The 22,164-nt window shown below is 39.0% G+C and overlaps 1 protein-coding gene across 7 annotated transcripts in view; it reads left to right on the top strand.

The window, feature by feature from the left end:
• LOC109961757 (discs large homolog 1-like protein) overlaps positions 1 to 22,164 on the top strand; it is a 79,350-nt gene that overhangs the window by 41,635 nt on the left and 15,551 nt on the right. For 5 of the 7 annotated variants that reach the window (XM_020602853.1, XM_020602858.1, XM_020602857.1 and 2 more), the window contains 8 exons: positions 1,552 to 1,602; positions 2,738 to 2,862; positions 3,438 to 3,607; positions 4,143 to 4,279; positions 5,060 to 5,204; positions 7,216 to 7,348; positions 10,519 to 10,675; positions 11,324 to 11,426. In XM_020602853.1, the coding sequence (XP_020458509.1) occupies positions 1,552 to 1,602; positions 2,738 to 2,862; positions 3,438 to 3,607; positions 4,143 to 4,279; positions 5,060 to 5,204; positions 7,216 to 7,348; positions 10,519 to 10,675; positions 11,324 to 11,426 (1,021 nt within the window). Of the gene's footprint in view, positions 1 to 1,551; positions 1,603 to 2,737; positions 2,863 to 3,437; positions 3,608 to 4,142; positions 4,280 to 5,059; positions 5,205 to 7,215; positions 7,349 to 10,518; positions 10,676 to 11,323; positions 11,427 to 19,163; positions 19,526 to 19,562; positions 19,693 to 22,164 lie in introns of those variants that run through there. The other 2 variants (XM_020602859.1, XM_020602860.1) reach the window with 2 other exon arrangements.

Raw genomic sequence — 22,164 nt, 5'->3', positions numbered from 1 at the left:
CATTTAGAATGAATCTTGTTCTCTATAAACAATGGGACAAATTGCTTTTTAGGTAATTTTACTGTCTAGTAAAAATATGCAGTAATATGAATAGTTCTGACCAATAAATGTGCACATGTGTCTGGTTTCAGACAGAAAGCTTAGTGCAGAATTAGATGGCTCCAGATGTCATTTTCCTGGTTGCCAGCTGCCACTGAGAATCAGTGTCTGTTGTTGTTAGATAAGTTTGTTATGTAATTACTGTGGAATTACTCCCCGCTGAACTGCCTGGAATAAAAAAGTGAGAAAAAGGCTTCTCTTGCACAGATTTAGCTTAATATTTCATTGTCATGGGCTTCTACTGTTATTCTCTTCCAGATGATGCATGTGACAGCTACAAAACAGAGTGGTTTACTTTAATTGCTGATGACTCTTTTGAATGCCAGTATTAGTTTTTTTTGCATTTGAAATGAGGCAAACATGGTACATCAACCAGTTTTTTAAAAAATTGTCTTTAGCCATTAATCAGTCCAGTCTAAATATATGATGGGTAATAGCAGAAGATTGTGCCCTCTATTTGAAAGGACAGAAATTTAAAATCTAAACTAATCTGACACAGATTACAGCCAAAGGGATTACACTGGCCACTGGGACACCACTTGACCACTGTGGTTTTGCGTGAGTGTGTTTGTGTGTGCATGCCTGCAGCTATAGCAGGAACAAGACACTCATCTCCCTGCATAACCCTAGTGGAACACAAAATGTTTAACTGTCTGCTCAGGTCAGATTTCACTATGTGTTCTTTTCATCCAGTAAACATTAATCTATTTGCTGGTATTGGCAGCAGTGTGATTGGCTCACTGGCAGTCCATGGAGGATGGTCTTGACGTCAGAGATACATCATCAGCTTATTCTTTGGGATTCATATGTCAGTCATAAAAAAATGTTTTATTTGACTTTTGTATTATTCTGTGTTTGTGGCATTTTGTATTCCTTGAATGAATGAATGGTTAGATAATCAGCTTGTACTTTGTGTTGGGACTGGAAAAGAAAACAGAGCAGCTGCTTCTGACGGCTGATAAATGTTCAAAAATATTACAATGACCGGTCTAGACTAGTCAGTGTGTGTACCCTTGAGCAATTTGATGAAAAATGTGTAATGGAAGGACAGTCCGTGCCAGCAGTGGCTCATGTGACACAGCATACACAGCAGAGAAACATTTTTTATCAATAAAACAGCAGTAAAATTGCACACTATGTTTTCTGTGAACCCAAGGTGATGATGTCAAATGTCTTGTTTTGTTCAACCAACAGTCTGAAACCCAAAGATACGCAATTTACTATAATTTACTATCACTATCCTGTAAGAAAAGGAAAAGCAATCAATTCTAACATTTGAGAAATTGAAACATTAAATAATAGTTTGAGTAATCAACTAATCGTTGCACCTCTACACTGAATGTTTTATTGTAAAATCAAATGAGCATTTTGGTATCCATTGTAGGAAGACAACCTTCAGTATTTAATCTCAGCTGACACACTTTTTCTTTCTTTCTTCTTTCTCTGTAACAGGTCAATGGAACAGAAGCAGACTATGAGTATGAGGAAATCACCCTGGAGCGGGTAAACACTTAACATCACACCACCAATGTCTGTGCCTTTGATACACAGTGTAGTCAGTCACGGGTCATCTCTGTCCTCCATGAAACCTTCTCTGGAATCACACTAAAAACATAACTGGTGCTATTGAGGGCATAAATTATGGTGCCTGCTTGTTTGTCTTAAACCAGAAATAAAATCCTTTGAGTTCAAGGCATAAACTAGCTAAGTTCATTAAAATTGATTTTAGTTTGTTCTCCATTGCTGCTGAAACACTGACATTTCCCCATTGAGGGATCAATAAAGTACCTACCTACCTACCTCATCTGCCTTATTTTAGTCATCAGTTACCTTTCTTCTTTCCTTAATTCAGCCCCACCGCTGGTCCCTCTCTGCTGACGCTATTTCCCCATCCTGTGTATTCCTTGTCCATCCTTCCCTGATCTTCCCTCCCCCTCTCTCATTATACTCCTCCTTCTGTCACCCGAGGCTCCTTCTCTGTCTCTCTCTTTCACTCTGTTCTCCTGTGACCTGGGTCTGTCTGCTTGGCTGGATTTGCTTTAAAGCCACTATGGACATAAATGTAAACATAGACATTGCAGTTGCTTTATACCCTATGACAGCACATGAGAGAGTGAAAGAAAGACACACAGAGCAGTGGCTGTCAACAGGTAATGTGTTCAATTTACAGAGGTGATCTATTATGTGTCATTTGGTAATATGAAAATTAGTTTGGTAAGTGAGGAGACATTAAATGTAGTTTTTCAGTGAATGACATTTAGATAATAGCATTTAGATAATAGCATTTAATGGATGTTTTTTTGGTGCTGAATGAGATTTGAAGAGTATGTGTAATGTAATAATGTTGGAATGATGTGGCATTTCAGCAACAGGGGGTTCTAATTTAATGAGTTATAAAATTACTCCAGTGTGGTTATTGGCTTCTTGAACAACCCACCTAAGTTTGTCTTGGTTATTTATTACTACAAAACATTTCATATACTGTATATATAAATACAGTATATACTATATAAAAACAAACTTTCACATTTATCTTAATACTTTTAGTGTCACAAGTTGTCTTTAGAAAACAGTTAGGATGCACAGATGATGTTTATTTCTTCCACTGAGACAAGTGTGTGTCTGTCTGTGTGTGTAGGGTAACTCAGGCCTCGGGTTCAGTATTGCAGGAGGAATTGATAACCCCCATATCGGAGAGGACCCTTCCATCTTCATCACCAAGATTATACCTGGAGGGGCCGCAGCACAGAATGGACGACTTAGGTACACAAACGCTTGTTTATGTTAACTCGAATTACTGCCTTACAATACTTACTAGTCAGCCTACTCATACCATAACTGCTCCCTAATCCTGACCTAATTCTTACCCTAAAAACCTCAGGCCTAAATTTAAAATGTTCAATCGTTTTGTGTCCAGGTTTGTCTGCAGATGAGAGACAGTCACATCCTCACAATAAGACTGTGTTAACAGATCTTGTCTCCACAATTACACCTTTACTAATCACAGTTGATTTTGTTACCTGCAACAATGCAGTAGTTACAGACTGAATACTTTGAAATTGACAGTAACATTTCACTGAACATATTAGCAAAACCTTGACGTGCAAACAGGATCAATCTTTTACCTTTTTTCCTAATTACTACAAAGAAAGTAGTTCAGTAATAAGTAATACAACTAAGAGAACTTGGTCTTCACCTTACTCTGACTCTGTTCCTCTGAAAAAGATCAGTTTCTCCTACGTCTAGTTGGAGCACAAACCTCTAACAGTTACTGTTCACTGTTTACCTCCTCACGCAAGTCACATGTCATCTATACTTTGTGCATCTTTGCTGTGCAGAGTGAATGATTGCATAATGCGGGTGAATGAGACAGATGTCAGAGAGGTGACCCACAGTGGGGCTGTGGAGGCGCTGAAGGAGGCAGGAGCACTGGTAAAGCTGTGTGTGCGACGCAGGAGGAGCCTCACTGAGAGAATCATGGATATCAAGCTGGTCAAGGGGCCTAAAGGTGAGAAAATAATACTGCTTATTTACTGTATACACACATCAAGGTCAATGAGTAGTAAAACTAACCTTTTTTTTTGTCTTGGCACTAGTCCAGCACATTTTGTTTGAAATAAAACGGTGACTGTGAGGTTTAAGTGCTGACTTTTAGCTTCAAGCCAATTTGAGTGTTCACATGCTTCAGCTCTCCAATGTATGACTGAGAGCATGGCAAGGAAACAAAACTCCAAAGTACGATGAGGCATAGTTTTCAGATTTTATGAGATGTCAGCATATTTAAGCAGCAAAGATACAGTGGCATGATTGAGCAGGAAAAAGACAAGAACAATAGAGCAATACAAAATATGAAATATATGACAACTTAATTGGATTTTGCTTGTATTTACTAACCTATAATTTTACTCTATCAAATAAAAATGTAACTGTCAGAGCTGGTGAAAGGGACCAATGGTGAGAACATGCAGCTCTGCAGTAAATAAAAATATATAACATTAAGAAGAGCTTCAAAAATATGATCTGGTATGTTTTTTCCCCCTCAGGTTTAGGATTTAGTATAGCGGGTGGAGTTGAGAACCAGCACATCCCTGGCGACAATAGCATCTATGTGACTAAAATCATTGAGGGAGGGGCTGCACATAAAGACGGACGGCTGCAGATAGGGGACAAACTTCTGGCTGTAAGAACCACCTTTTGTCTTTCTCGTATTTAATTATCTGCACTTCAACATGGTATCATGCTAAATATTATACAGTATAGTTAGATCTTCACATTAAAGTACATAGATTCTGGTTTACATCAAAATAAACTGCAAATGAAATGCATTATAGGACAAAAATGTGCTCAATCTACTCTCAGATTAAATGTGAATTCAGCTTTATTGGCCCCAAATAGTTCGTAAATATTCCTTAACATAATTAACGTGCAACTAACTGCTTTTGTTAAATTTGTATGTCATAAATATCACTTAGTAACACCAAATATTAAACTTAATCAACCATATTGGAGCCAGCTGTGTAATTACTCAGCACTGTTATGAGCAGATTTAGAATGACTTCTCCCTGTTTATGCTTGAGAACTGAGCACAAATATGATGACCTTTCCATTATGTTGGAATCCAAGACTAAATAGGCAGTATTAGAATATACAAGGGTGTGACTGTACCAGATTGTTTCTTTTCAGCTCTTCATCCCAGACAGTTAAAGATGATTTAACACAGAAGCAATATAAAACTAAATCACCATGGTTAGAGCTTCTTCTCCCTAAAATCAGTGTCCAGGTGTAGATAACACAGAAATAACCTGACAACAACCACAGAACTGCTTTATAGCATCCACATTGTATGTTTGTTCTGCAGTCCACTCCTGCTGTTGCGTTGCAGTGGACATTTGTGTTATCTCTGCGTATACAAGATGCATGCTTGTGCGTGTTAATACTGTGTGTCTTCACTATTCCTCAGGTAAATAGTTCCTGTTTGGAGGAAGTAACTCATGAGGAGGCAGTGGCTGCCCTGAAGTCAACTCCTGACGTTGTGTACCTCCGTGTGGCCAAACACACCTCCCTTTTTATCAACGACAGCTTCCCTCCTCCTGACGTTACTAACTGTGAGTACACACCAGAGGGCTCTCGATAACAGTGAAAACAAATGGTACGATTTTGCTCAGGTTCATTGCTTAACATGGCATCTTTCAGACTGAGTAGATTCTCTCTCTTCTTCACAACAGTGCTCTGGTAAATGTAACACACATCAATGCAGCCAAGAGGCCGAAGCATTTTAGGGCCAGATGGTGTTGAGCTATAACAGTCAGCATGGGACAAAGCTGTTGGTGGAGACTTTTGGTTAAAGTGGGTCTATAAGGAAGCTCACACTGACTATTATGCTTTTTGCAAAGATTTAATTGGGACATCATCAGCACACTAAGCTTGAGTTTTCATACCACCATCATTACAAGAAACAATTCAAGGCAACATGCTCTATATGAGTCTTATGAGTTTACAATATACTACAGAAGTGCCAGAGAAGGAAGCTGAAATCTGCTGTGAAAATCGTTGGGGTTAAAGCTGCATTAACTATTTTTTTTCGGCCACTACAGGGTACAGTGAGACTCAAAACAAACTGACACATAATGTTTCCTAGCAATGACAAATGCGGTCATTGGTCCAAAGCTACCATTATCTGACTAATGAGTCCCAGCTCTGGGCAGTCCTGTACAAGGCTAACAAAGCACTAACATTACACAAAGCTCAAATTACTCCCAAATTAAATTCATATCAATTCAACACAAAGGTAAAATCATGAGCAAGCTAAGTCATTAATGTTACCACAGCAAACACATTAGCTTTGCACGGAAATACTTACTGAAATACTATATTGCAGAGTACAAGACAAAGTCCCGCATGGGGACAAGAGTATATCTTATCTTACCTTAAGTAAATTAATTTAAAGATATTGAAGAGCAGCTCAGTCAGAGCAGAAGCTGACACAGATATCACAAAGCTGCACCCAAATTGTGTCATAATATCATTGTTGCAGCAGCATAGCATTAAGAGAAAAAGGTGCAGACACTTTTCAACATTTCCCTAACTGTGAAATCCTGTTAGAATGACATTTAGTACTCTAAGAGAAGTAGTGAATAGACCATGCCATAGATTTTCATGTCAGTGCTATGGACCACAAGGGACTCCTGAAGTAGTCCATGTGGTGTGGGACCATAAAATGTTATTACTCGACACATGTTGGATAATAAATATTTAATATCAGTTGACACTATACAAATTAAAACCCTGAATTTACCCGAGAGAGTTTAAACTGAGGATGTAGTGAAGGGCACGAGGGGACAAACTTGTGGCTTGTCATGCTTTGTCTCCAGTTTTGCTTTCTTTTCTGCCCATGCTTAGCACTGTGTTATTGAAGTGACTGCATCTTCTTTAAGATATTGTAGATTAGAAATAATTGACAGATAAATGTAAATGTAATTTAATTATAAATTTAATTGATATACAAACACTGCACAAGAACCGAAACATTTTCAATAGCATAAAGATGAAAATTCAAAATCAGATTGATGACCCAGGTTGTGCAATGTGCTCATGCATCACCCATTTTAATGAACAGTTCCAGTGTGTTAAAACCAGTTTAGGTTGGCTAGAAAAGTGATGTTATTGTTTAAAAAATATCTGGTAATGATCCAATCTCAGACAGTTTTAAATTTGTTATATATCAGTCTGATAATCAGACTGGGTTCATTGGATTACAGCCAGTTGTCACTGCTCCAAATTGGCATAATATCAAACAGCATGTTATTTATCACCGTTTCTGAACGTATCACATTAACAAACAACAAATATCACACCACTGTATCCCAGTATAGCTGCAGTATTGACTAACTGACTGAGGATATGAACTGCAGCTGAATGTGTGACAATCTGTTACTTAGGCATTTCAGATGAGATATTTACTGATTCATCAGAGCTAGCTGTGGAATAACAGTGTTTTTTAAGTGGGAATCATCTAGAAAGAATATGAAGATAGACATTTAGGCTTTCGTATGGCATCAGTGAAGTGGTTATGTATGGCAGTGTGGTACAATAAGAACAAAACTGTTTGTTTTTTAGCATACTCCTCTAATCAAGACAACCATATAAACCCCTACATGAGTGGCAGTCAGTCTGTAAGCCCCGCCCCACTGACTACGCCCAGATACTCACCGCAGCCCAGGGCCACGACCGGAGATGACGACATCCCCAGGTGAGTCCTCACACAAACAAAGCAATTATGGGACAGTACAAACAAATGTCTAGGTGCAGTAAGAGCAGCTACGCATAAGAAAACATTTCAGGCTGGTTTTATCAGTATCATTAAAAATGTTATGAAAGACAATTCAAGCATCTGTTGCATTGTTGAGGAGATTCTGTGAGAATTTGCAGCTTCTTGTTACATTTACTTGTTTATGAAATGAATGTAAAGCCAGCTGTTGACAAGATCAGAGATCTCTCTTGTTTTTTCGTTCCTATATTGCTTGTCTCATGATCCCCTGTGAGTGTTTTATTGGATTGCAAGTGGTCCTCAACAGCAGTTTGGGAGACAGGGTCCTAGACTGACCTCTGTTCTTCCCCGCTTGACATGCTGGTGTGTGTGTGTGGAGGTAAAAGGCAGATGAAAAATGGCCAGATGACCTGTGCCAGGTCACATATGTATACACACACACACACACACACACACACACACACAGAGAGAGATACTGTACACTCTCAGTGCTGCTCCACTGTCTTTAATCCATTTTAATGGACAGTGAAAGGACCTCAGGAACCACACAGCACCATAGGTCTGAGGCAAAAAAGCAAAAAAAAGGGATGAAGCTTACCCCACATCCCCCGGACTGCCCCTGCAGGCCCTGCGTTGAGGACCCTACTCGTTACCCCCTTTTCTAGGCTGGTTAGAATATGTTTTTCTCTTCCTCTTTTTTTTTTTTAAGCTGTCCCCAAAATTATCAAATGTTTTCCCCATAATGTTAAAACCAACAAATTGGAAATCGCATATCAGATATGTTCAGCACAAAATAGCAAAAAATATATCGATATTGGCATGGGTGAAATATATTTTGGATGGGAAAGCACTACGCATTTTGTATTCTTCATTGATTCTACCATACTTAGAGTATGGCGTTGAAGACTGGGGAAATACATACAAAAGCTCACTTCAACCATTGTATATATAACAAAAAAGAGCGATAAGAATTGTGCATAAGATAAGGTACAGGGATCACAGCAACGGAGCTTTCATACAGGCTAAATTGTTAAATTTTTTTGATTTAGTGGGATATAAGACTGCAGTGTTTATGTATAAAGCAGGAACAATTTATTACCTGGTGGAATTCAAAAACTATTTAATGAAAGGGAAGGGGGATACAATTTAAGGGGTCAGTTAAATTTAAAAATTCATGCTATACGTACAACCAAAAAAAGATTTTGTATTTCCATAAGTGGGGTAAAACTATGGAATAATTTAAGTGTAGACATAAAAAATAGTAATAAAATTGACGAGTTTAAACATAAATATAAAGGTATGTGTCAATCAAGATATATGCAAGAACAGGCTCAATGATTAACTACATGGACTATTGTGGGTGTGGTGTATGAATGTTAACACTTTGTAACAATTCTTTAGTATATTACTTGTGTGGTGTAGAAGATAATTATTTAAGAATGTAATTATGTAAGAATGTTAATACTGTTATAATTTTTTTAGTATAATACTTGTGTGGGTAGAAGTGAATCATTGACTGCTTGCAAAGCAATGATGGTAAGATGATGTCATGGGGTAGGACTGGATAAGTCTGACTTCTTCCTACTCCATTCAAGCATGTACTAGATATATGCAAATTGATATTGGATTATGTGTACAATCATGTGTGTTGTCATATCAACTGTCTTTACATGCTTGAAAGAATAAATCAAATCAAAAATCAAATCAAATCAAAAAAAGCGTAACATATAAAAAACGTAACCGCTAGAAAAACAAAATAAACAACAGACCTCTCACGTCCCCCCTCACACACACACAGGCATATTATATTTTAGCAGCATTGAGTGTGGTAACTGCTGTTGGGTAAAAACTATTCCTGAATCTAGTGGTCCTTGATGTGATTACTCTGAACCGTCTACCTGACGGCAGCAGTTCAAAGAGTGAACATCCAGGGTGTGAAGTGTCCTTAATGATGTTCTGGGCTTTTTGGGGGCAGTACTAATACTATACCAATAACTTTTTGTGACATGTGTAATGCTATAATGATTGTAACCTACAGTAAAAATAAATCATTTTTATGACATTCTAAAAGAAACTGTACTTATAAACAGAAATAGAAAAAGTCATTCTGCAAAATGGACATCAAATTCCCTTGATACATACAGTATGTAAGTTTATTAATAAATAGCCTGGTAAGTCAGTAACATGTATTCAGTCTCTATGTAATTACAGTGGGATAGTTTATGTGCTCTTCATGATTGTTTTCATCCAAAAAATGAAGCGAGGGTGCCATGATGGTCCAGTAGTTGCCTCACAGTACTATGAGCAGTTTTGTCTTAACTACATGCTTGTATATCTCGTGTGAACTTTCTCATGCGCTCTTGTTTCCTCCCACTGTTGAAAGACATTTGTGTTATGTTGATTTACTGAAGAATCATACTATTAATACAGATTAAATGAGTCAGAAGTTAGCAGTTGGTGGTGCGACTAAATTAAAAACAGTGTAATACTGACACCTGCTGGTCAGTGTGGTTAATAAGCCTAATGTTCAACCTCCTGTCCTCCTCACTACTCACTGTATTTTATGCCTTCAGAAATTTTAATATATACCCTGTACTAACTTCTACTGTATATACAGTTTCAGTATTTTAATATTTTCTTTTGTGGGTATATATAAGATATTCAGTTCCATAATTTTTCATCTTGTCTTCCGTCTTGTCATCTTTCACTGCTGAATATCAGAGAGACAGCAGCTACTTCATTCAGCAGTAGACCACTGTCTCTGAGGATGTCGTTTGTCCGACAGGCCACATGACTCTTCAACTCCTCCCAGTGAGGAGGTCTGACTTGACTTTTGGACATGAACATGTGATGTCACTACTCAGCTCCATATATTATAACCTCACTTCCCTGTGACACTATACTACTACACTGCACACTGTTTACCCATCTCTTTACCTTTGCACATAATGTATTGTACGCTGTATTGTACCCCCCTATGCATACTGTATACCTGGCACATGTTACTTGATATGTGTGTGTATATTGTATATGTTGACTTGATATGTTATTTTATAAGGGTATACCCTTATTTTTTACACTTATTTTTCATATATATAAAGTCTTACACTTTTATACATCAGCTTACACTGTGTGATTTGTATATCTTCTAGAGACCCCAGACGGGTGGTGCTCCAGCGAGGCTCTACAGGTCTTGGCTTCAACATCGTAGGAGGGGAGGATGGAGAGGGAATCTTCATCTCCTTCATTCTCACTGGAGGTCCAGCTGATCTCGGTGGGGAGCTACGAAAGGGAGACCGCCTCCTCTCGGTATGCGCTAAGTCAATTACAGATGTCTAACACAACTACTGTCACCATTATTAACCCCAGTTCTGCAGTTATTACTGTATAAATTATGCATGCTTATCAAGGGAGTCATTATGTCAGTTTACATGCTTTGTGCATCTGGCTCTGCACATTATTGATGTGGAGGCATACAGCTCAGAATAACTATGGAATTTTTGCTAAGGCTGAAACATGATCTACTGCAGCTTTGCATTCATTCACAGCATCTACAACAACCTGAATTCAAAGAGAGTTTTCAGGTATCTCTACCTCACAGGCGATGTGTGTATTAAAGTGAAGTATGACTTTAATTTTCTCCAGACAGGATTCAAACAGTATTGCGTCTTCAGACTCTAGAGACACTGTCAATCCCTGCAACAGTCACTTTGACTCTGTTATGTATTCATGTATGCAACAACTGACGGGAAATGATTCTATGCATAAAACAGGCCTTCACAAAGTACACACATAGAGTACTACACATGCACATACTCCACCTGACTGGTCATTGACCCAATAAGATGTACAGTGTTCCTAATGTAATGCTCATCTCATTTTAGATTTATTGCTATTGATATCTCAAAATAATTAAAAGTATGGCCTCTAATTTTCTGTATCCATGTCTGAGATCAGGTGAATGGGGTGGACCTGTCCGGCGCAACACATGAGCAGGCAGCTGCAGCTTTGAAGAACGCAGGACAGACCGTTACCATAGTAGCACAGTACAGACCAGAGGGTGAGTACTGCTGATAAACACAATACATTTCTATTCATCTTATGTATAGATGAATGCATGGGAAGATTGAAAGGAATGGCTTGAACTAGCAAACCTTAGGCCTAAATATAAGCTTTGTCTTCTGCTTCGCTTGGCGGAGAGGTCGGTGTTTCGATAAATACAACATGAGACAAAAATTGATGGAACTGACCTTTGGAGCACACTATGATGTGCAGACATGCTCCACTTCTTCATCTTTTGTAATTCACTTTTTGTAGTCACTGTATTGCTGCCACCTACAGTACAACTTGTGAAAAAGCCCCAACAATATAATAAAAAGTTGCAAACAAAACCATTGTGCTAATTTTGGGCAAAGAACCTAAGGAAGTTAACATTTATGCCATTTTAAATTCTGACCTTAATGATACGTTCATACGTATGAACTCAAAGTAGTTGGCTGAGTGTGGCCTTCCGTGAATCTCTAGTTCTGTAGTTTGCATGCCGTACTCCAGCTGGACAGCAGAATTCTCTGATAAATCAGCATACTACGCACTGCTACATATGTCATTATTCTTCTTTTTGTCCTGGTAGCTCTTTAAAGACATGTTGTAGAGAACTGGGAAGCTGCAGACTGCAACACTAAATTGTTACTCCATTTTGTATAAAATTCCTTCACATAGTAGTGAACAGCTAAGTGCTTTGGTTTCCACTGGAATTAAGATGATCATGATGGGCTCTTGCCTGGCTGTCATATGCATGCATCAGGGGATATTTGCATAACGTTTGGCAGTCCTCAACATTTCCCTGTAGTGTAGCTGGGCACTTTTTGGATCTATCAAGCCCCACAGGGTTTGCAGGGCTGTGAAGCCAGGTCTCATTCATAATGAATGGCAGCTGTTGCTGGCCCAGCCTTTTGAATCCATATGTGTGAACATACATGTAACTCTTAAACCTCTTAATATTTTCTCACTCTTTTTTAACCTTGGACAATTTGAAGGTCCAACCCAAATCGAGGAGCAGCCAAGATACCCTCACTGCCTAAAAATTAAATGGATCCTGACCAAGATAAACATACAAGCACATGTACACACACACTGAGAAGCTTCCCCAACAAACATCATCCTGGATGTTTGTCTGTTGGGAGTGATTCAGAAAGCTGTAGCCTAGGAAACCAGGTTATTCTCTAACTGCTGATTGGCTTAGCTAATGGGAGAATGTTATGGTGAGGGACCTGAATATAACAGATACTGTACACCAGCCCACACAAACACTCATGCACACAATTAAACAACATTAAGTTTCCCCAAGTCCCTGACTCACATCAGAAATGTGTCTACTGAAAGAGGTTGTGCAGGTGTGTCTTCCTGGTCTCCTCATGTAAATTTCAGTCAGACAGGTGGTCTACAACAGTGTTGTGGAGGCCAGACTATTATATAAATCACATGGTAACTTTCTGTTCTTAAAGTAATAGAAAATAAATTCTAACTAATTTCTCTCTCTGGACAAACATTTAATTCCCTTATAGATGCTTAGTAATTAAATTTGTTAATTGTGTTATTTTCAATTCTGGATAGTACACTCTGACTTTTTTTTTTTTTAATTTTTTGCCAATAAACTGCGTATACTATACTAAAGGATTCTTTAGAGGCCAGTAAATGAAACTGAAGTGTGTTTAAAAAGTCCTGTTCTGGTATGTGTTTGAATTAAGTTAATGTTGTAGAGGCCTTTGACACTACAGTCCTTTTTAATAACCATTCTTGAAACTTTGCAGTTCTCTTTTATTTATTTACTTGGTATGTACATGGTGTCCCTGGCTGTTGTCAGTCGTTATTGTTAAACAAAAAAAAATCTCTATGAACAACTGGCAGCGATTAGTTCTTAAGATTAGAATCTTTGCATGCCCAGATACTATTCATAGCACAACTGTCATTATGTGTGTCCACCTTAAGGTGGCAAAGATCAATTAGCTAAAACTTGTGTATAAAGGCTTTCTGGTTTTGTATGTAATGGCGTTCATGATACAATTTTCCATGCATGAAAAACACAGCAGTCATTCTGTGATAAAGATACTGAGTCTGCAGTTAAAATGTGAAAAATTAGAGGAGGCAGCAGAGAAATGCACTGGTGGACACTTTCAGAAAATGAAGGAAAAGGTGTCAGCAAAAACATTTGGAAAATACTTTAGCAGAATTGAACAGAGCTAGAACATTTGGTGGAAACCACTAGAGGAGAGTGAGCCAGAATATTACCTAGAGATGATGCACAGTAATCAGGCTTGAAGTGAATTCATGTGGATGAAAGGCTTCCCAGCCCTGATACCCCATCAAATAATGTGCAGGGCAAATGGATGTCAGCCCAACTCATATGGAAGAGAGCAAAATACATTAAGATGTGGAAGGCACTGTCAGAGCAATGAATTCCCCAACAGCTACAGTATGCAAATGTACTGGAAGCTAATGGAAGAAACATGAGGGTATAGTCCATATATCATTATGAAAACCATGATGTATTGATAATGAATTCTAAAAGGTCATGCAAGCATGATATATGGATTATGAATACTAATTTAATGGGAGAAGTTATTTAAATAGATAAGCTAAATGAGGTTTCTTTATTGTACATAACAGTGCAGAGGCTAACTTAACAGCAAAAAGAAGGAAAAAACCAAGTTGTTGGAAACGCCAGCTTTCCACTAGCAGAAAGTGGTAGACATGAGGTTCCCTGTGCATTTTCACGTAAATCAAATGTTTTGTAGCAGATTAAATCCTGTTTCTGAGCCACAAAACAAGGTTTTGATCTGGTTACCTTTTACCACTGGTCGTTTGGTTGTTTTGAGCCTAAATTAGGTGTTTGTGAGTCATTAAAAAATATGTTTGTGATACGCTTGGTTTTCCTCTGTCTGCTCTAGTATTAAGTCGGATCAGCACCATGGAGAGCGCCCTGAGAACACTCACCCTTGTACCTTGGAAAGTTGCTCTGAAAAGATTGTAGCTATATCTGGTAGTTATGTGTAACCTGGAATTACAGCAGGTACAACTGGTTCCCAATGCATGCAGAGCAAAGGTTAAAAAATGAGCTAAAATAGTAAAATGTCTATACAAATATGTCAAGTTCATCCCGCAGTGTCGTCCATTTCTGCACAACTGAGCCATATCTTGAGTGTGTTTTATTTTCTGCAGTGAAGACTGGTTAGAAAGTACTGAACATATGATGTGCATCGATGGCAGAGAAGTGCACAACAGATCTGCTGAAGTATATTTTCTTGTGGGTATTTTATGCCTTTGGTAATGAAGACACAGGAATTGAATGGAGACTGTAATACGGAATGACACCAGTGATGTTACAGTTCACGGTGAGCACCTTAAACACCTAAGCCAAAAGGAAGCACCATAATGCGGTTTTCTATAGGTGTTTCTATATCTTTTGACACATTTGAAAGCCATCCTTTTAGGCTGCCCTCCTCCACATACAGTAGGAGCCAGCTATTCAAAGCTTCTCAAACCCACAGGTGGTGACTAATGCTCGGGATATTTGGTGGTGTTCATTTAAAAAGTCAAAATGCTACTGCCCTTTTGACTCCTACTTGATTAACCAATGATCAGAAAGGTCTGTTGCTTTGGTTTGGTCCAGCTCTGTATGTATTCTACTGGGATCCTTTATAGTGACGATTAACTGTGGGTGGGCCATCTGGTCTCAGTAATATCCCACCGTCCTGAAGCTTAGTTTTAATGTTTGATGGTTTTCCTGCTCTTCTTTGACAGAACCAGGTGTACTCTAACATTTAGTGATTTTGTTCACATGTTAGTATAAGATATTTTTTTTGTCTGTTTGTCTGTGTTGTGACTCTCCCACAAATGTCATTAGTGACTCTTGAATTAACCCTATATCAGACCTTATGTCCTCGCTGGACTTTGGTCAGGACTGTGTGTGTGTGTCCATCTGAGGTCCATGTTTGTCCGGTTCCCGTGGCGATGGCATGCAATGCCTCCTCTGTTTCACACCCACTTCCTGCCAGTGAAATAGGAACTCAAAATGACCTCCACCAGGAGATGAAAATGGTCTCTCTCAATGTGTGTATGTGTGCAGGTCTCCTCCTGTTATTTTATATTGAAAATGGTACCGACTGTAGCCAAGCACAGCACAGAGCTGAACTCCACATGGTGTGCATGTGTGTGTGTGGTTGTTTTAAGCTGATGCTGCAGATACAGGTCTGTGTTTATTTGAAGAACAGCAGATGGAGCATGTTTGTCTGTAAAAAGTCTGCTTTAGTAATACCACCCATCACGTTTTTGGCTATTTTAGGACAACTTTGTTTATCAGACCTGTGGTTCCAACATGTTGGTCCTTAGATGCATTTGGCCAGGCAAGGCTAGTGGACTGGATTATGTCCCAGACAACTCCATACAGTTTTTGTGATACATTATTTGGTAGAGTATAAACTTGAAGTGCACTGTTGTGCGGGTTATGTGATGTTCTTATTCTAATGTGCATACAGTAGACTGCTTTAAAAAGCTTCATGCATACCACTTAGATATGAGTGAAGCAAATGGATCCTCTTCTGATACTGTAGAATGTCACTGTCCAAACTTTCATTCACTTAAAAACCCTTTTAAAAAATCATCTTGATTTTTGCAGCCAGTTAACTACAGCAAGAGGTTTTATAGACTAGCTCTAAATCCACAACAGAGCTCATAGTGTAACGTTACTCTCAAATAATATTGATAATAATAATTTCATGTATAAAGCACTTTTCAAAAAGGTGCACACAGTCCTTTCCAGGGGAAGATTCAGTAATAACACCCCTGACAGGACAAAGGAAACATAGCACAAAATGCTTTGAGTAAGCAAATGATTTACCATTGCCTACATTACCTGCTATGCAACTCAGTCAGCACCAGTTTGGTTAGTGATTCAGATGTAGCCTTGAGCCGCTAGCTTCCAGCCGAGATGTAGAGCGGGCTACAGAGGTCTGGTACAGTAAGCTCACTCCCCAAGTCCAGACTCGAGGGCCATCAGTTGAGGGCATTTATCATGTTTCTCAAAGCTCCCTCTGCAACCACAAAAGGATGTAGGCTATACAACTTTTTCACATACTCCACAAGACATGCAAACAGATTTTAAAGTGAGACTAGGTACTGTAACATTTGCTGAACAGGATGATGGCACGCTGAATTTCCTTTCATTTCTCACTTCATTGCGTTCTCAACAATCTAGTGTCACTTACACAGATATATCTACCTGAAGCTTGCTAACATTAGCCAGCATACACTACTGGTCAATAACAAACTAAGTTAGGTTGTAGCAGCAAAAACAAAGGTGTTCATTATATTAATGAAATTTTGATTTGTAACAGGAATATTGTGGTACATCTTCTGTTAAATGTTTTAGTCTCACTTTAAAATAGCATAGCTTTGATATGACATAAAGCCATAAAGTACTGTAGATGTGCACTGTGTAACAGAATAAAGTATGTATACAGTATGGGGTTAAAATGAAATGATTAAAACCACTATAAATTTCTCACCTACTATATCGGGCAGTCCTAAATAATGCTACCAATGCTACTGATTTGTGAACGTTTGCTGCTTCAGTTCCATTTTCACATATCCAGAACAGCTATTGTTTGTGTTGATCAGAAAAATGTCTGGATGTTCATTAAAAACTAATGTTGACATATTGACATTTTAGTGTGACCTCCTCCCATGCCATATGTTTCCATAAGTAATGCCTGCAGAGTGACAGTAGTATTACTAGGATTACACACAGCTGTCTCACACATGGTGTACACACATGTGAAACGGCTGTTATACTGAGGTGATACAGAGAGGACTATCTGCACTTCTGTCAGCCTACTTATTATACTTAATATGCGTGTATACATGTGTTGTGTTTAAATAGCAGCATCTATAGTCATTTTGACATGAGGCTAGACTGTTTTCCTTTCCTTTCAAGCTTCATTTTATCTCTCTGTTCTTTCTTTTTCTTTTTCTTTTTCTTTTTTTTTTGTTCAGTTTCCCTCCTCTGCCTCTGTTGCTTTGCTTCCTCCACCTGTCAGCTCCCCCTCTCCTGCCCTGTGTTACTGGTATCTGTGGTAATGGTCTGACTCACCACCCACAAAGTGATTTAGCAGATTTGAGGTGCCACCTGTAACAGGAAGGTGACTGACAGCGTGTCACCATGTCACTGTCATGCTGAGACTTTTCTTAGCTGCCAGAGGTTAAACACATTCTTCAGCTTAAACTCACTACCTGAAAATAAGCCTCTTCTTTCTTTTCTTCTCTTTTCTATTTTATTTTTTAATTCCCTCTGCAATCCACTCAGTTAATCAATACCAATATATGTGAATGTAATGTATTGAATCAATTATAGATGAACCCTTTCCTGCACTGCTATTTTTAGGGTCAGAGTCTTATATCGATTCTGTTGCACTTATACAACAGACTTACCAGGTGATGAAGTTTTGTTTTTTGTTTGTTTTTTGTTTTTTTATTCAGCTGACAAAACACAAACAGGAAGGTTTTTTGAAGGGGTTTTCTTTAAACTAGGCTTTAAAGTACATGCCAACCTCTGCTAATACATCTAGTCTCTTGTAGTCTGAGATGTACATCCACCAAATGAAACATTTACAACTAGTGGTCAAAACTCCACAAAGTTCAAATATTACAGCAATTATGGCATGAAATATTATATGTGTATATTTATATATATTACTTCTGACTATTATTCACAGTTTATTTTCAAGAAAGGTTAGAGTAAAACAGGAAAGGTCAATATGAGATGTAAATATTGGTGCAATGCACCCAACCTAAAGATGAGAACTGCCCGTCTCCAGTGGTTTTCTGTTGGACAGCACTGAAGATGAACAATGCAGAAAAGGTCTCTACCAGCTGCTGAATGGAGAAACAATGCTCCTCCAGAGAGAGGAGAGGAGCAGTAAATCAAGGATGGAGGGAATATGAGCCCCCAAACCATTAGTCTCTGTCATCAACCCTCCCCCCATCTCTCCCATTCCTCTCCTCTTCCTCTCATCTCAGTTCTCCATCTCTCCCTCTATTATGTCCTTTCTCCCCCCATCTTCCTCTCTGCCCCTGTATTTCCCAGACAGTTAGAGAGAGTTGCAATAGATGCTGATGATGTGAAACTTCATATCTGCCAATTTCAGTGTGGATTCACTCTGCAGAGTTTCATGCCCCGAGAAAGACATAACTAGAAGTATGTATTTCATTTTCATGTAATTATAGAAAATTTACCAGGACGACATGAACACAATATTTTAACAAATCTAATTGTTGCATATAAGATTCTGTGGTAGAAAACCAGATATCAAACAGACAAAATGGAAGACCAGGACCTGGAGATGGAGAGAAAAAGAGACAGATGAGACACAAACATAAGTCATATTTTTGCTCTTTCCATGTAAAACCAATGGAAAATCTACAAGAGCTATGAGTTGAGCTGTTAATTAGGTTTCCTCCAAAAGATAATCAAGATACTTGGTCAAGCTTTAATGTGTGTGTGTGTGTGTGTGTTTGTGTGTTTGTGTCTTGTGGGGCATGTAGACTTATTCCCAGGGCCAAAGTAGGGCAGGAGAGCCTGGCATTGACTCAGCTTCCTGCATGAGTGACCTGAGGAAGGAGCGTGTGTGTCTATGCCTGTGTGTCTGTCTCCACCCAACAAGAAACTGCTGTCAAAGACGGGGAGGAGTCAGTGAACGCACCAGCGAACAAGAGATACCGAGAGAGAGACAGATGCGAGGAGTGTAGCAGAGAGAGAGAGTTAGCATCTGTTGTTTTTGTGGCAGCTGAGCAGCGCTGGACTGATATTATACACACACAGACACACATTTCCTTTCTGTGCCACACACACTACTGCATACCTACACACACTTCTTTTCACACATTCACATGCTGAAGCCAAAGTGGAGCGGACATTAGATCTTTTCCTTCATCGCTCTCTTTCACAGATCTGCTCTCCTGCTCTGTTTTATGCACTCATTCACACCCTGGGACTCTAAGCTTCAAACCTCACAGTCTCACACACACACACACACAGTGATCTGTAAGCCACAGTGCCGGCATCGCATCGTGTGGACGTTGAGGCTGCCTGTCTGCCAGCAGCATGTGAGTACAGCTTAGCGAGAGCTGGGAGAGACGGACTTGAACCAGTGTACTTGTTAACATTCTGCTGATTCCTTTAACCTGTAGCACTGCTTTAGTTAAGGGACTTTGAGGGTGTTTTGAACGGATGGTAAAAGCTCATATTGGACTAAAACAGTAGACTCGTTCTGGTGAGTGTGGTGCTTGAACACTGTTATACCTCTTATGACCAGTGATGCAGTATTAACATGTTACTCTGTTTTTGGTTTAATGATTTTCATAGTATTGGAAATGATCAGTGATGGTGATTTATTAAAAACAGTCTCATGGTTTTTTGTTTGTTTGTTTTCTGATCCACTGGCTGAAGTGAATCACTGATGCTTTTGCCATCATTTGTTTTTTAAGACTTTGAAATATAATTATGAAGGTTGCAGTTCTGACTTCGCAGTACTAGGTTTCAGCTTTGGTCCTAAAACAGAAGACCATCAGAGCTGCAGCCTTGGCAGCGCTGCTGTGTCCTTCTCCTCAGGACTCAATAACAATAATACCTTATCTGCAACATGGCCTTTGTTCTGTAGACCATAAAGAGGAGCAGTACCTCTATAGCTCTTCAATATCTTTGCTTCCATAATTTTCACACCGCTTCATATTGATAAACTTTTGTATTTATTACACAGTGCGACTCACAGTGATATGATTTCACATCAATAAATCCGGGCTCAGCCAGAATCATTAATCTGACTCCTCTCCATGTCTTCTTGTCTCTTCCTTCTGTCTTATTTCACCATCCCTTTCTGTTACTCTTGCTCTTAATCCAGTAATGCTGACATTGATCTGATGTGTGTTGGCAAAAACAGCTGGATTTTGATGATATGAAACTTCATTTCCGGTGATTTTCATGTGTGTGATCACTCTGTGGCATGTGAAACATACAGAAATAGGCGTCCTAATCCACCAATTTCTAATGGATCAGAGCCGAGACTGAAAGTGCCCGGCTGAGGTGAGCAATGAAAACTTATCAGGTTAAAGAAAGAAATTAAATTTTCAGGAAAAGGTCACTTTGATTTTCGGATCGGAGGCGTACCATGATTTTAAGATGATGAAAATGTGATTCAGCCTAATCCATGCTGTCTGCACATAGCATAAAATTAAGTAAGTGGCTGTAAATACTGAATACATAAAGGTGAATATGTTTAGCATGCAAGGCTTTGAGCCTGTTTAGTACAGTTGTTTGTGTGTATAGTATAATTGTCAATGTGTAAGATTCATACATGCTTTGAGGGGAAACAGAGCCAAGATCTGGGTGTTGCAGGCTGGTTTTTACAGACTGAGGCCGTATGTAGACAGGTAAACAAGGAAAGGCAAACAGAAAGGGAGGAAAAGCCAAAAAGTCAAGAGAAACTGCAGGTTTCAGATCAACATATGTGTTTCTGTGTGTGTGGGTGTGTGAGTGAATGACCGTGTGCACCTCGAGTATGATTGAATTACTCAGGGTTAATTAGATTCTGTAGTCGACAGTAATGGTACAGACACACACAGACACACAAACGGGGATTTCCTTCAGAAGGGCCTCTTCAGGTTTACTGCCAGCGGCGCTGTCATCCATGTGGTGGATCAGAGGTTCCTGGGAGGCTGTGTTGTATTAAGAGCAGGAGACAGTCGGCGAGGATTTATTACAGCACATTATTCTGCTGTTTGTTCAGCCACACTGAATCAAAAATACCACAATATACTCTTATTTGTAGACAGCCATCTGCCGGTTAAAAGTATATATGTTTACTCTAACAGCCATGAATGCACAGAGAATGCATTCTGTCATTTGTTTTTACACTTTGTGCATTTAAATAAATAATATACATTTATAACTGAAGTGCCACGGTGGCATTTTTACAGCCACTAGAATAAAAAGGTCACAAACAAAATGTAGCAGGAGGATGCTAAAGCTCAGGGCTGTTGTACTGAGTGTGTAAGCAAATCATTACACTTTGCATTGGCTGGCCAGCTGCTTGCTCTCTCATCTCTTGTCATTCAAGTGATATGGGGATACAGCTGTTCCTGGCAATTAAACTGGAAGTGCTATCTCTGTATTTGTATATGCAAAATGGAATTTGCACGAGTTTATGAAGCAACAGTTTTAGAAAGTGACAGTATTGAGGTTTCTTTGTGCAAGGGTGAAAATGTGTCCCGGCAGTCGACATAAAGTTTCCACTGCACTGCACACACTCAGTGACAAGAAGTGGTTTTTCACAGATCAGCAAACAAATCAGCCATTTTGTAGGTACCCCTCTCTGTTTTCCTTACAGTACACATGAATTGACTTTTTTATTTTTAATTCCAGCCTTGTGTGTTTCCAGTGCCAGAGGTCTGCTTCATGTCACACCTCTGTGCTTCAACGTCACTGTGTGAAATCAGTGCATGTGTATAATATGACGCTTGTCACGCAGAATTCCCATGCGGAGTTGCTTATTTGGCACCTATAGCACGACATGTAGGCAACTGATGTCAGGTTTGTCTCACACATCTCAACTTTTCTACCAGAATCCCACTTTGTTTTAATGTGATGCTCTGTATTGTAATTTGATATATTTAATTTATGATGTCTAAGTAGTTCTTCATTTGTTCTTTCTTTAATATTTGTATTTTTTCTTTTAACAGTTATTTGC

Source organism: Monopterus albus, unplaced genomic scaffold (genome assembly GCF_001952655.1).
Source record: "Monopterus albus unplaced genomic scaffold, M_albus_1.0 scaffold58.1, whole genome shotgun sequence".
Lineage (NCBI taxonomy): Eukaryota > Metazoa > Chordata > Actinopteri > Synbranchiformes > Synbranchidae > Monopterus > Monopterus albus.
This window is presented reverse-complemented; position numbering and strand designations above follow the sequence as displayed.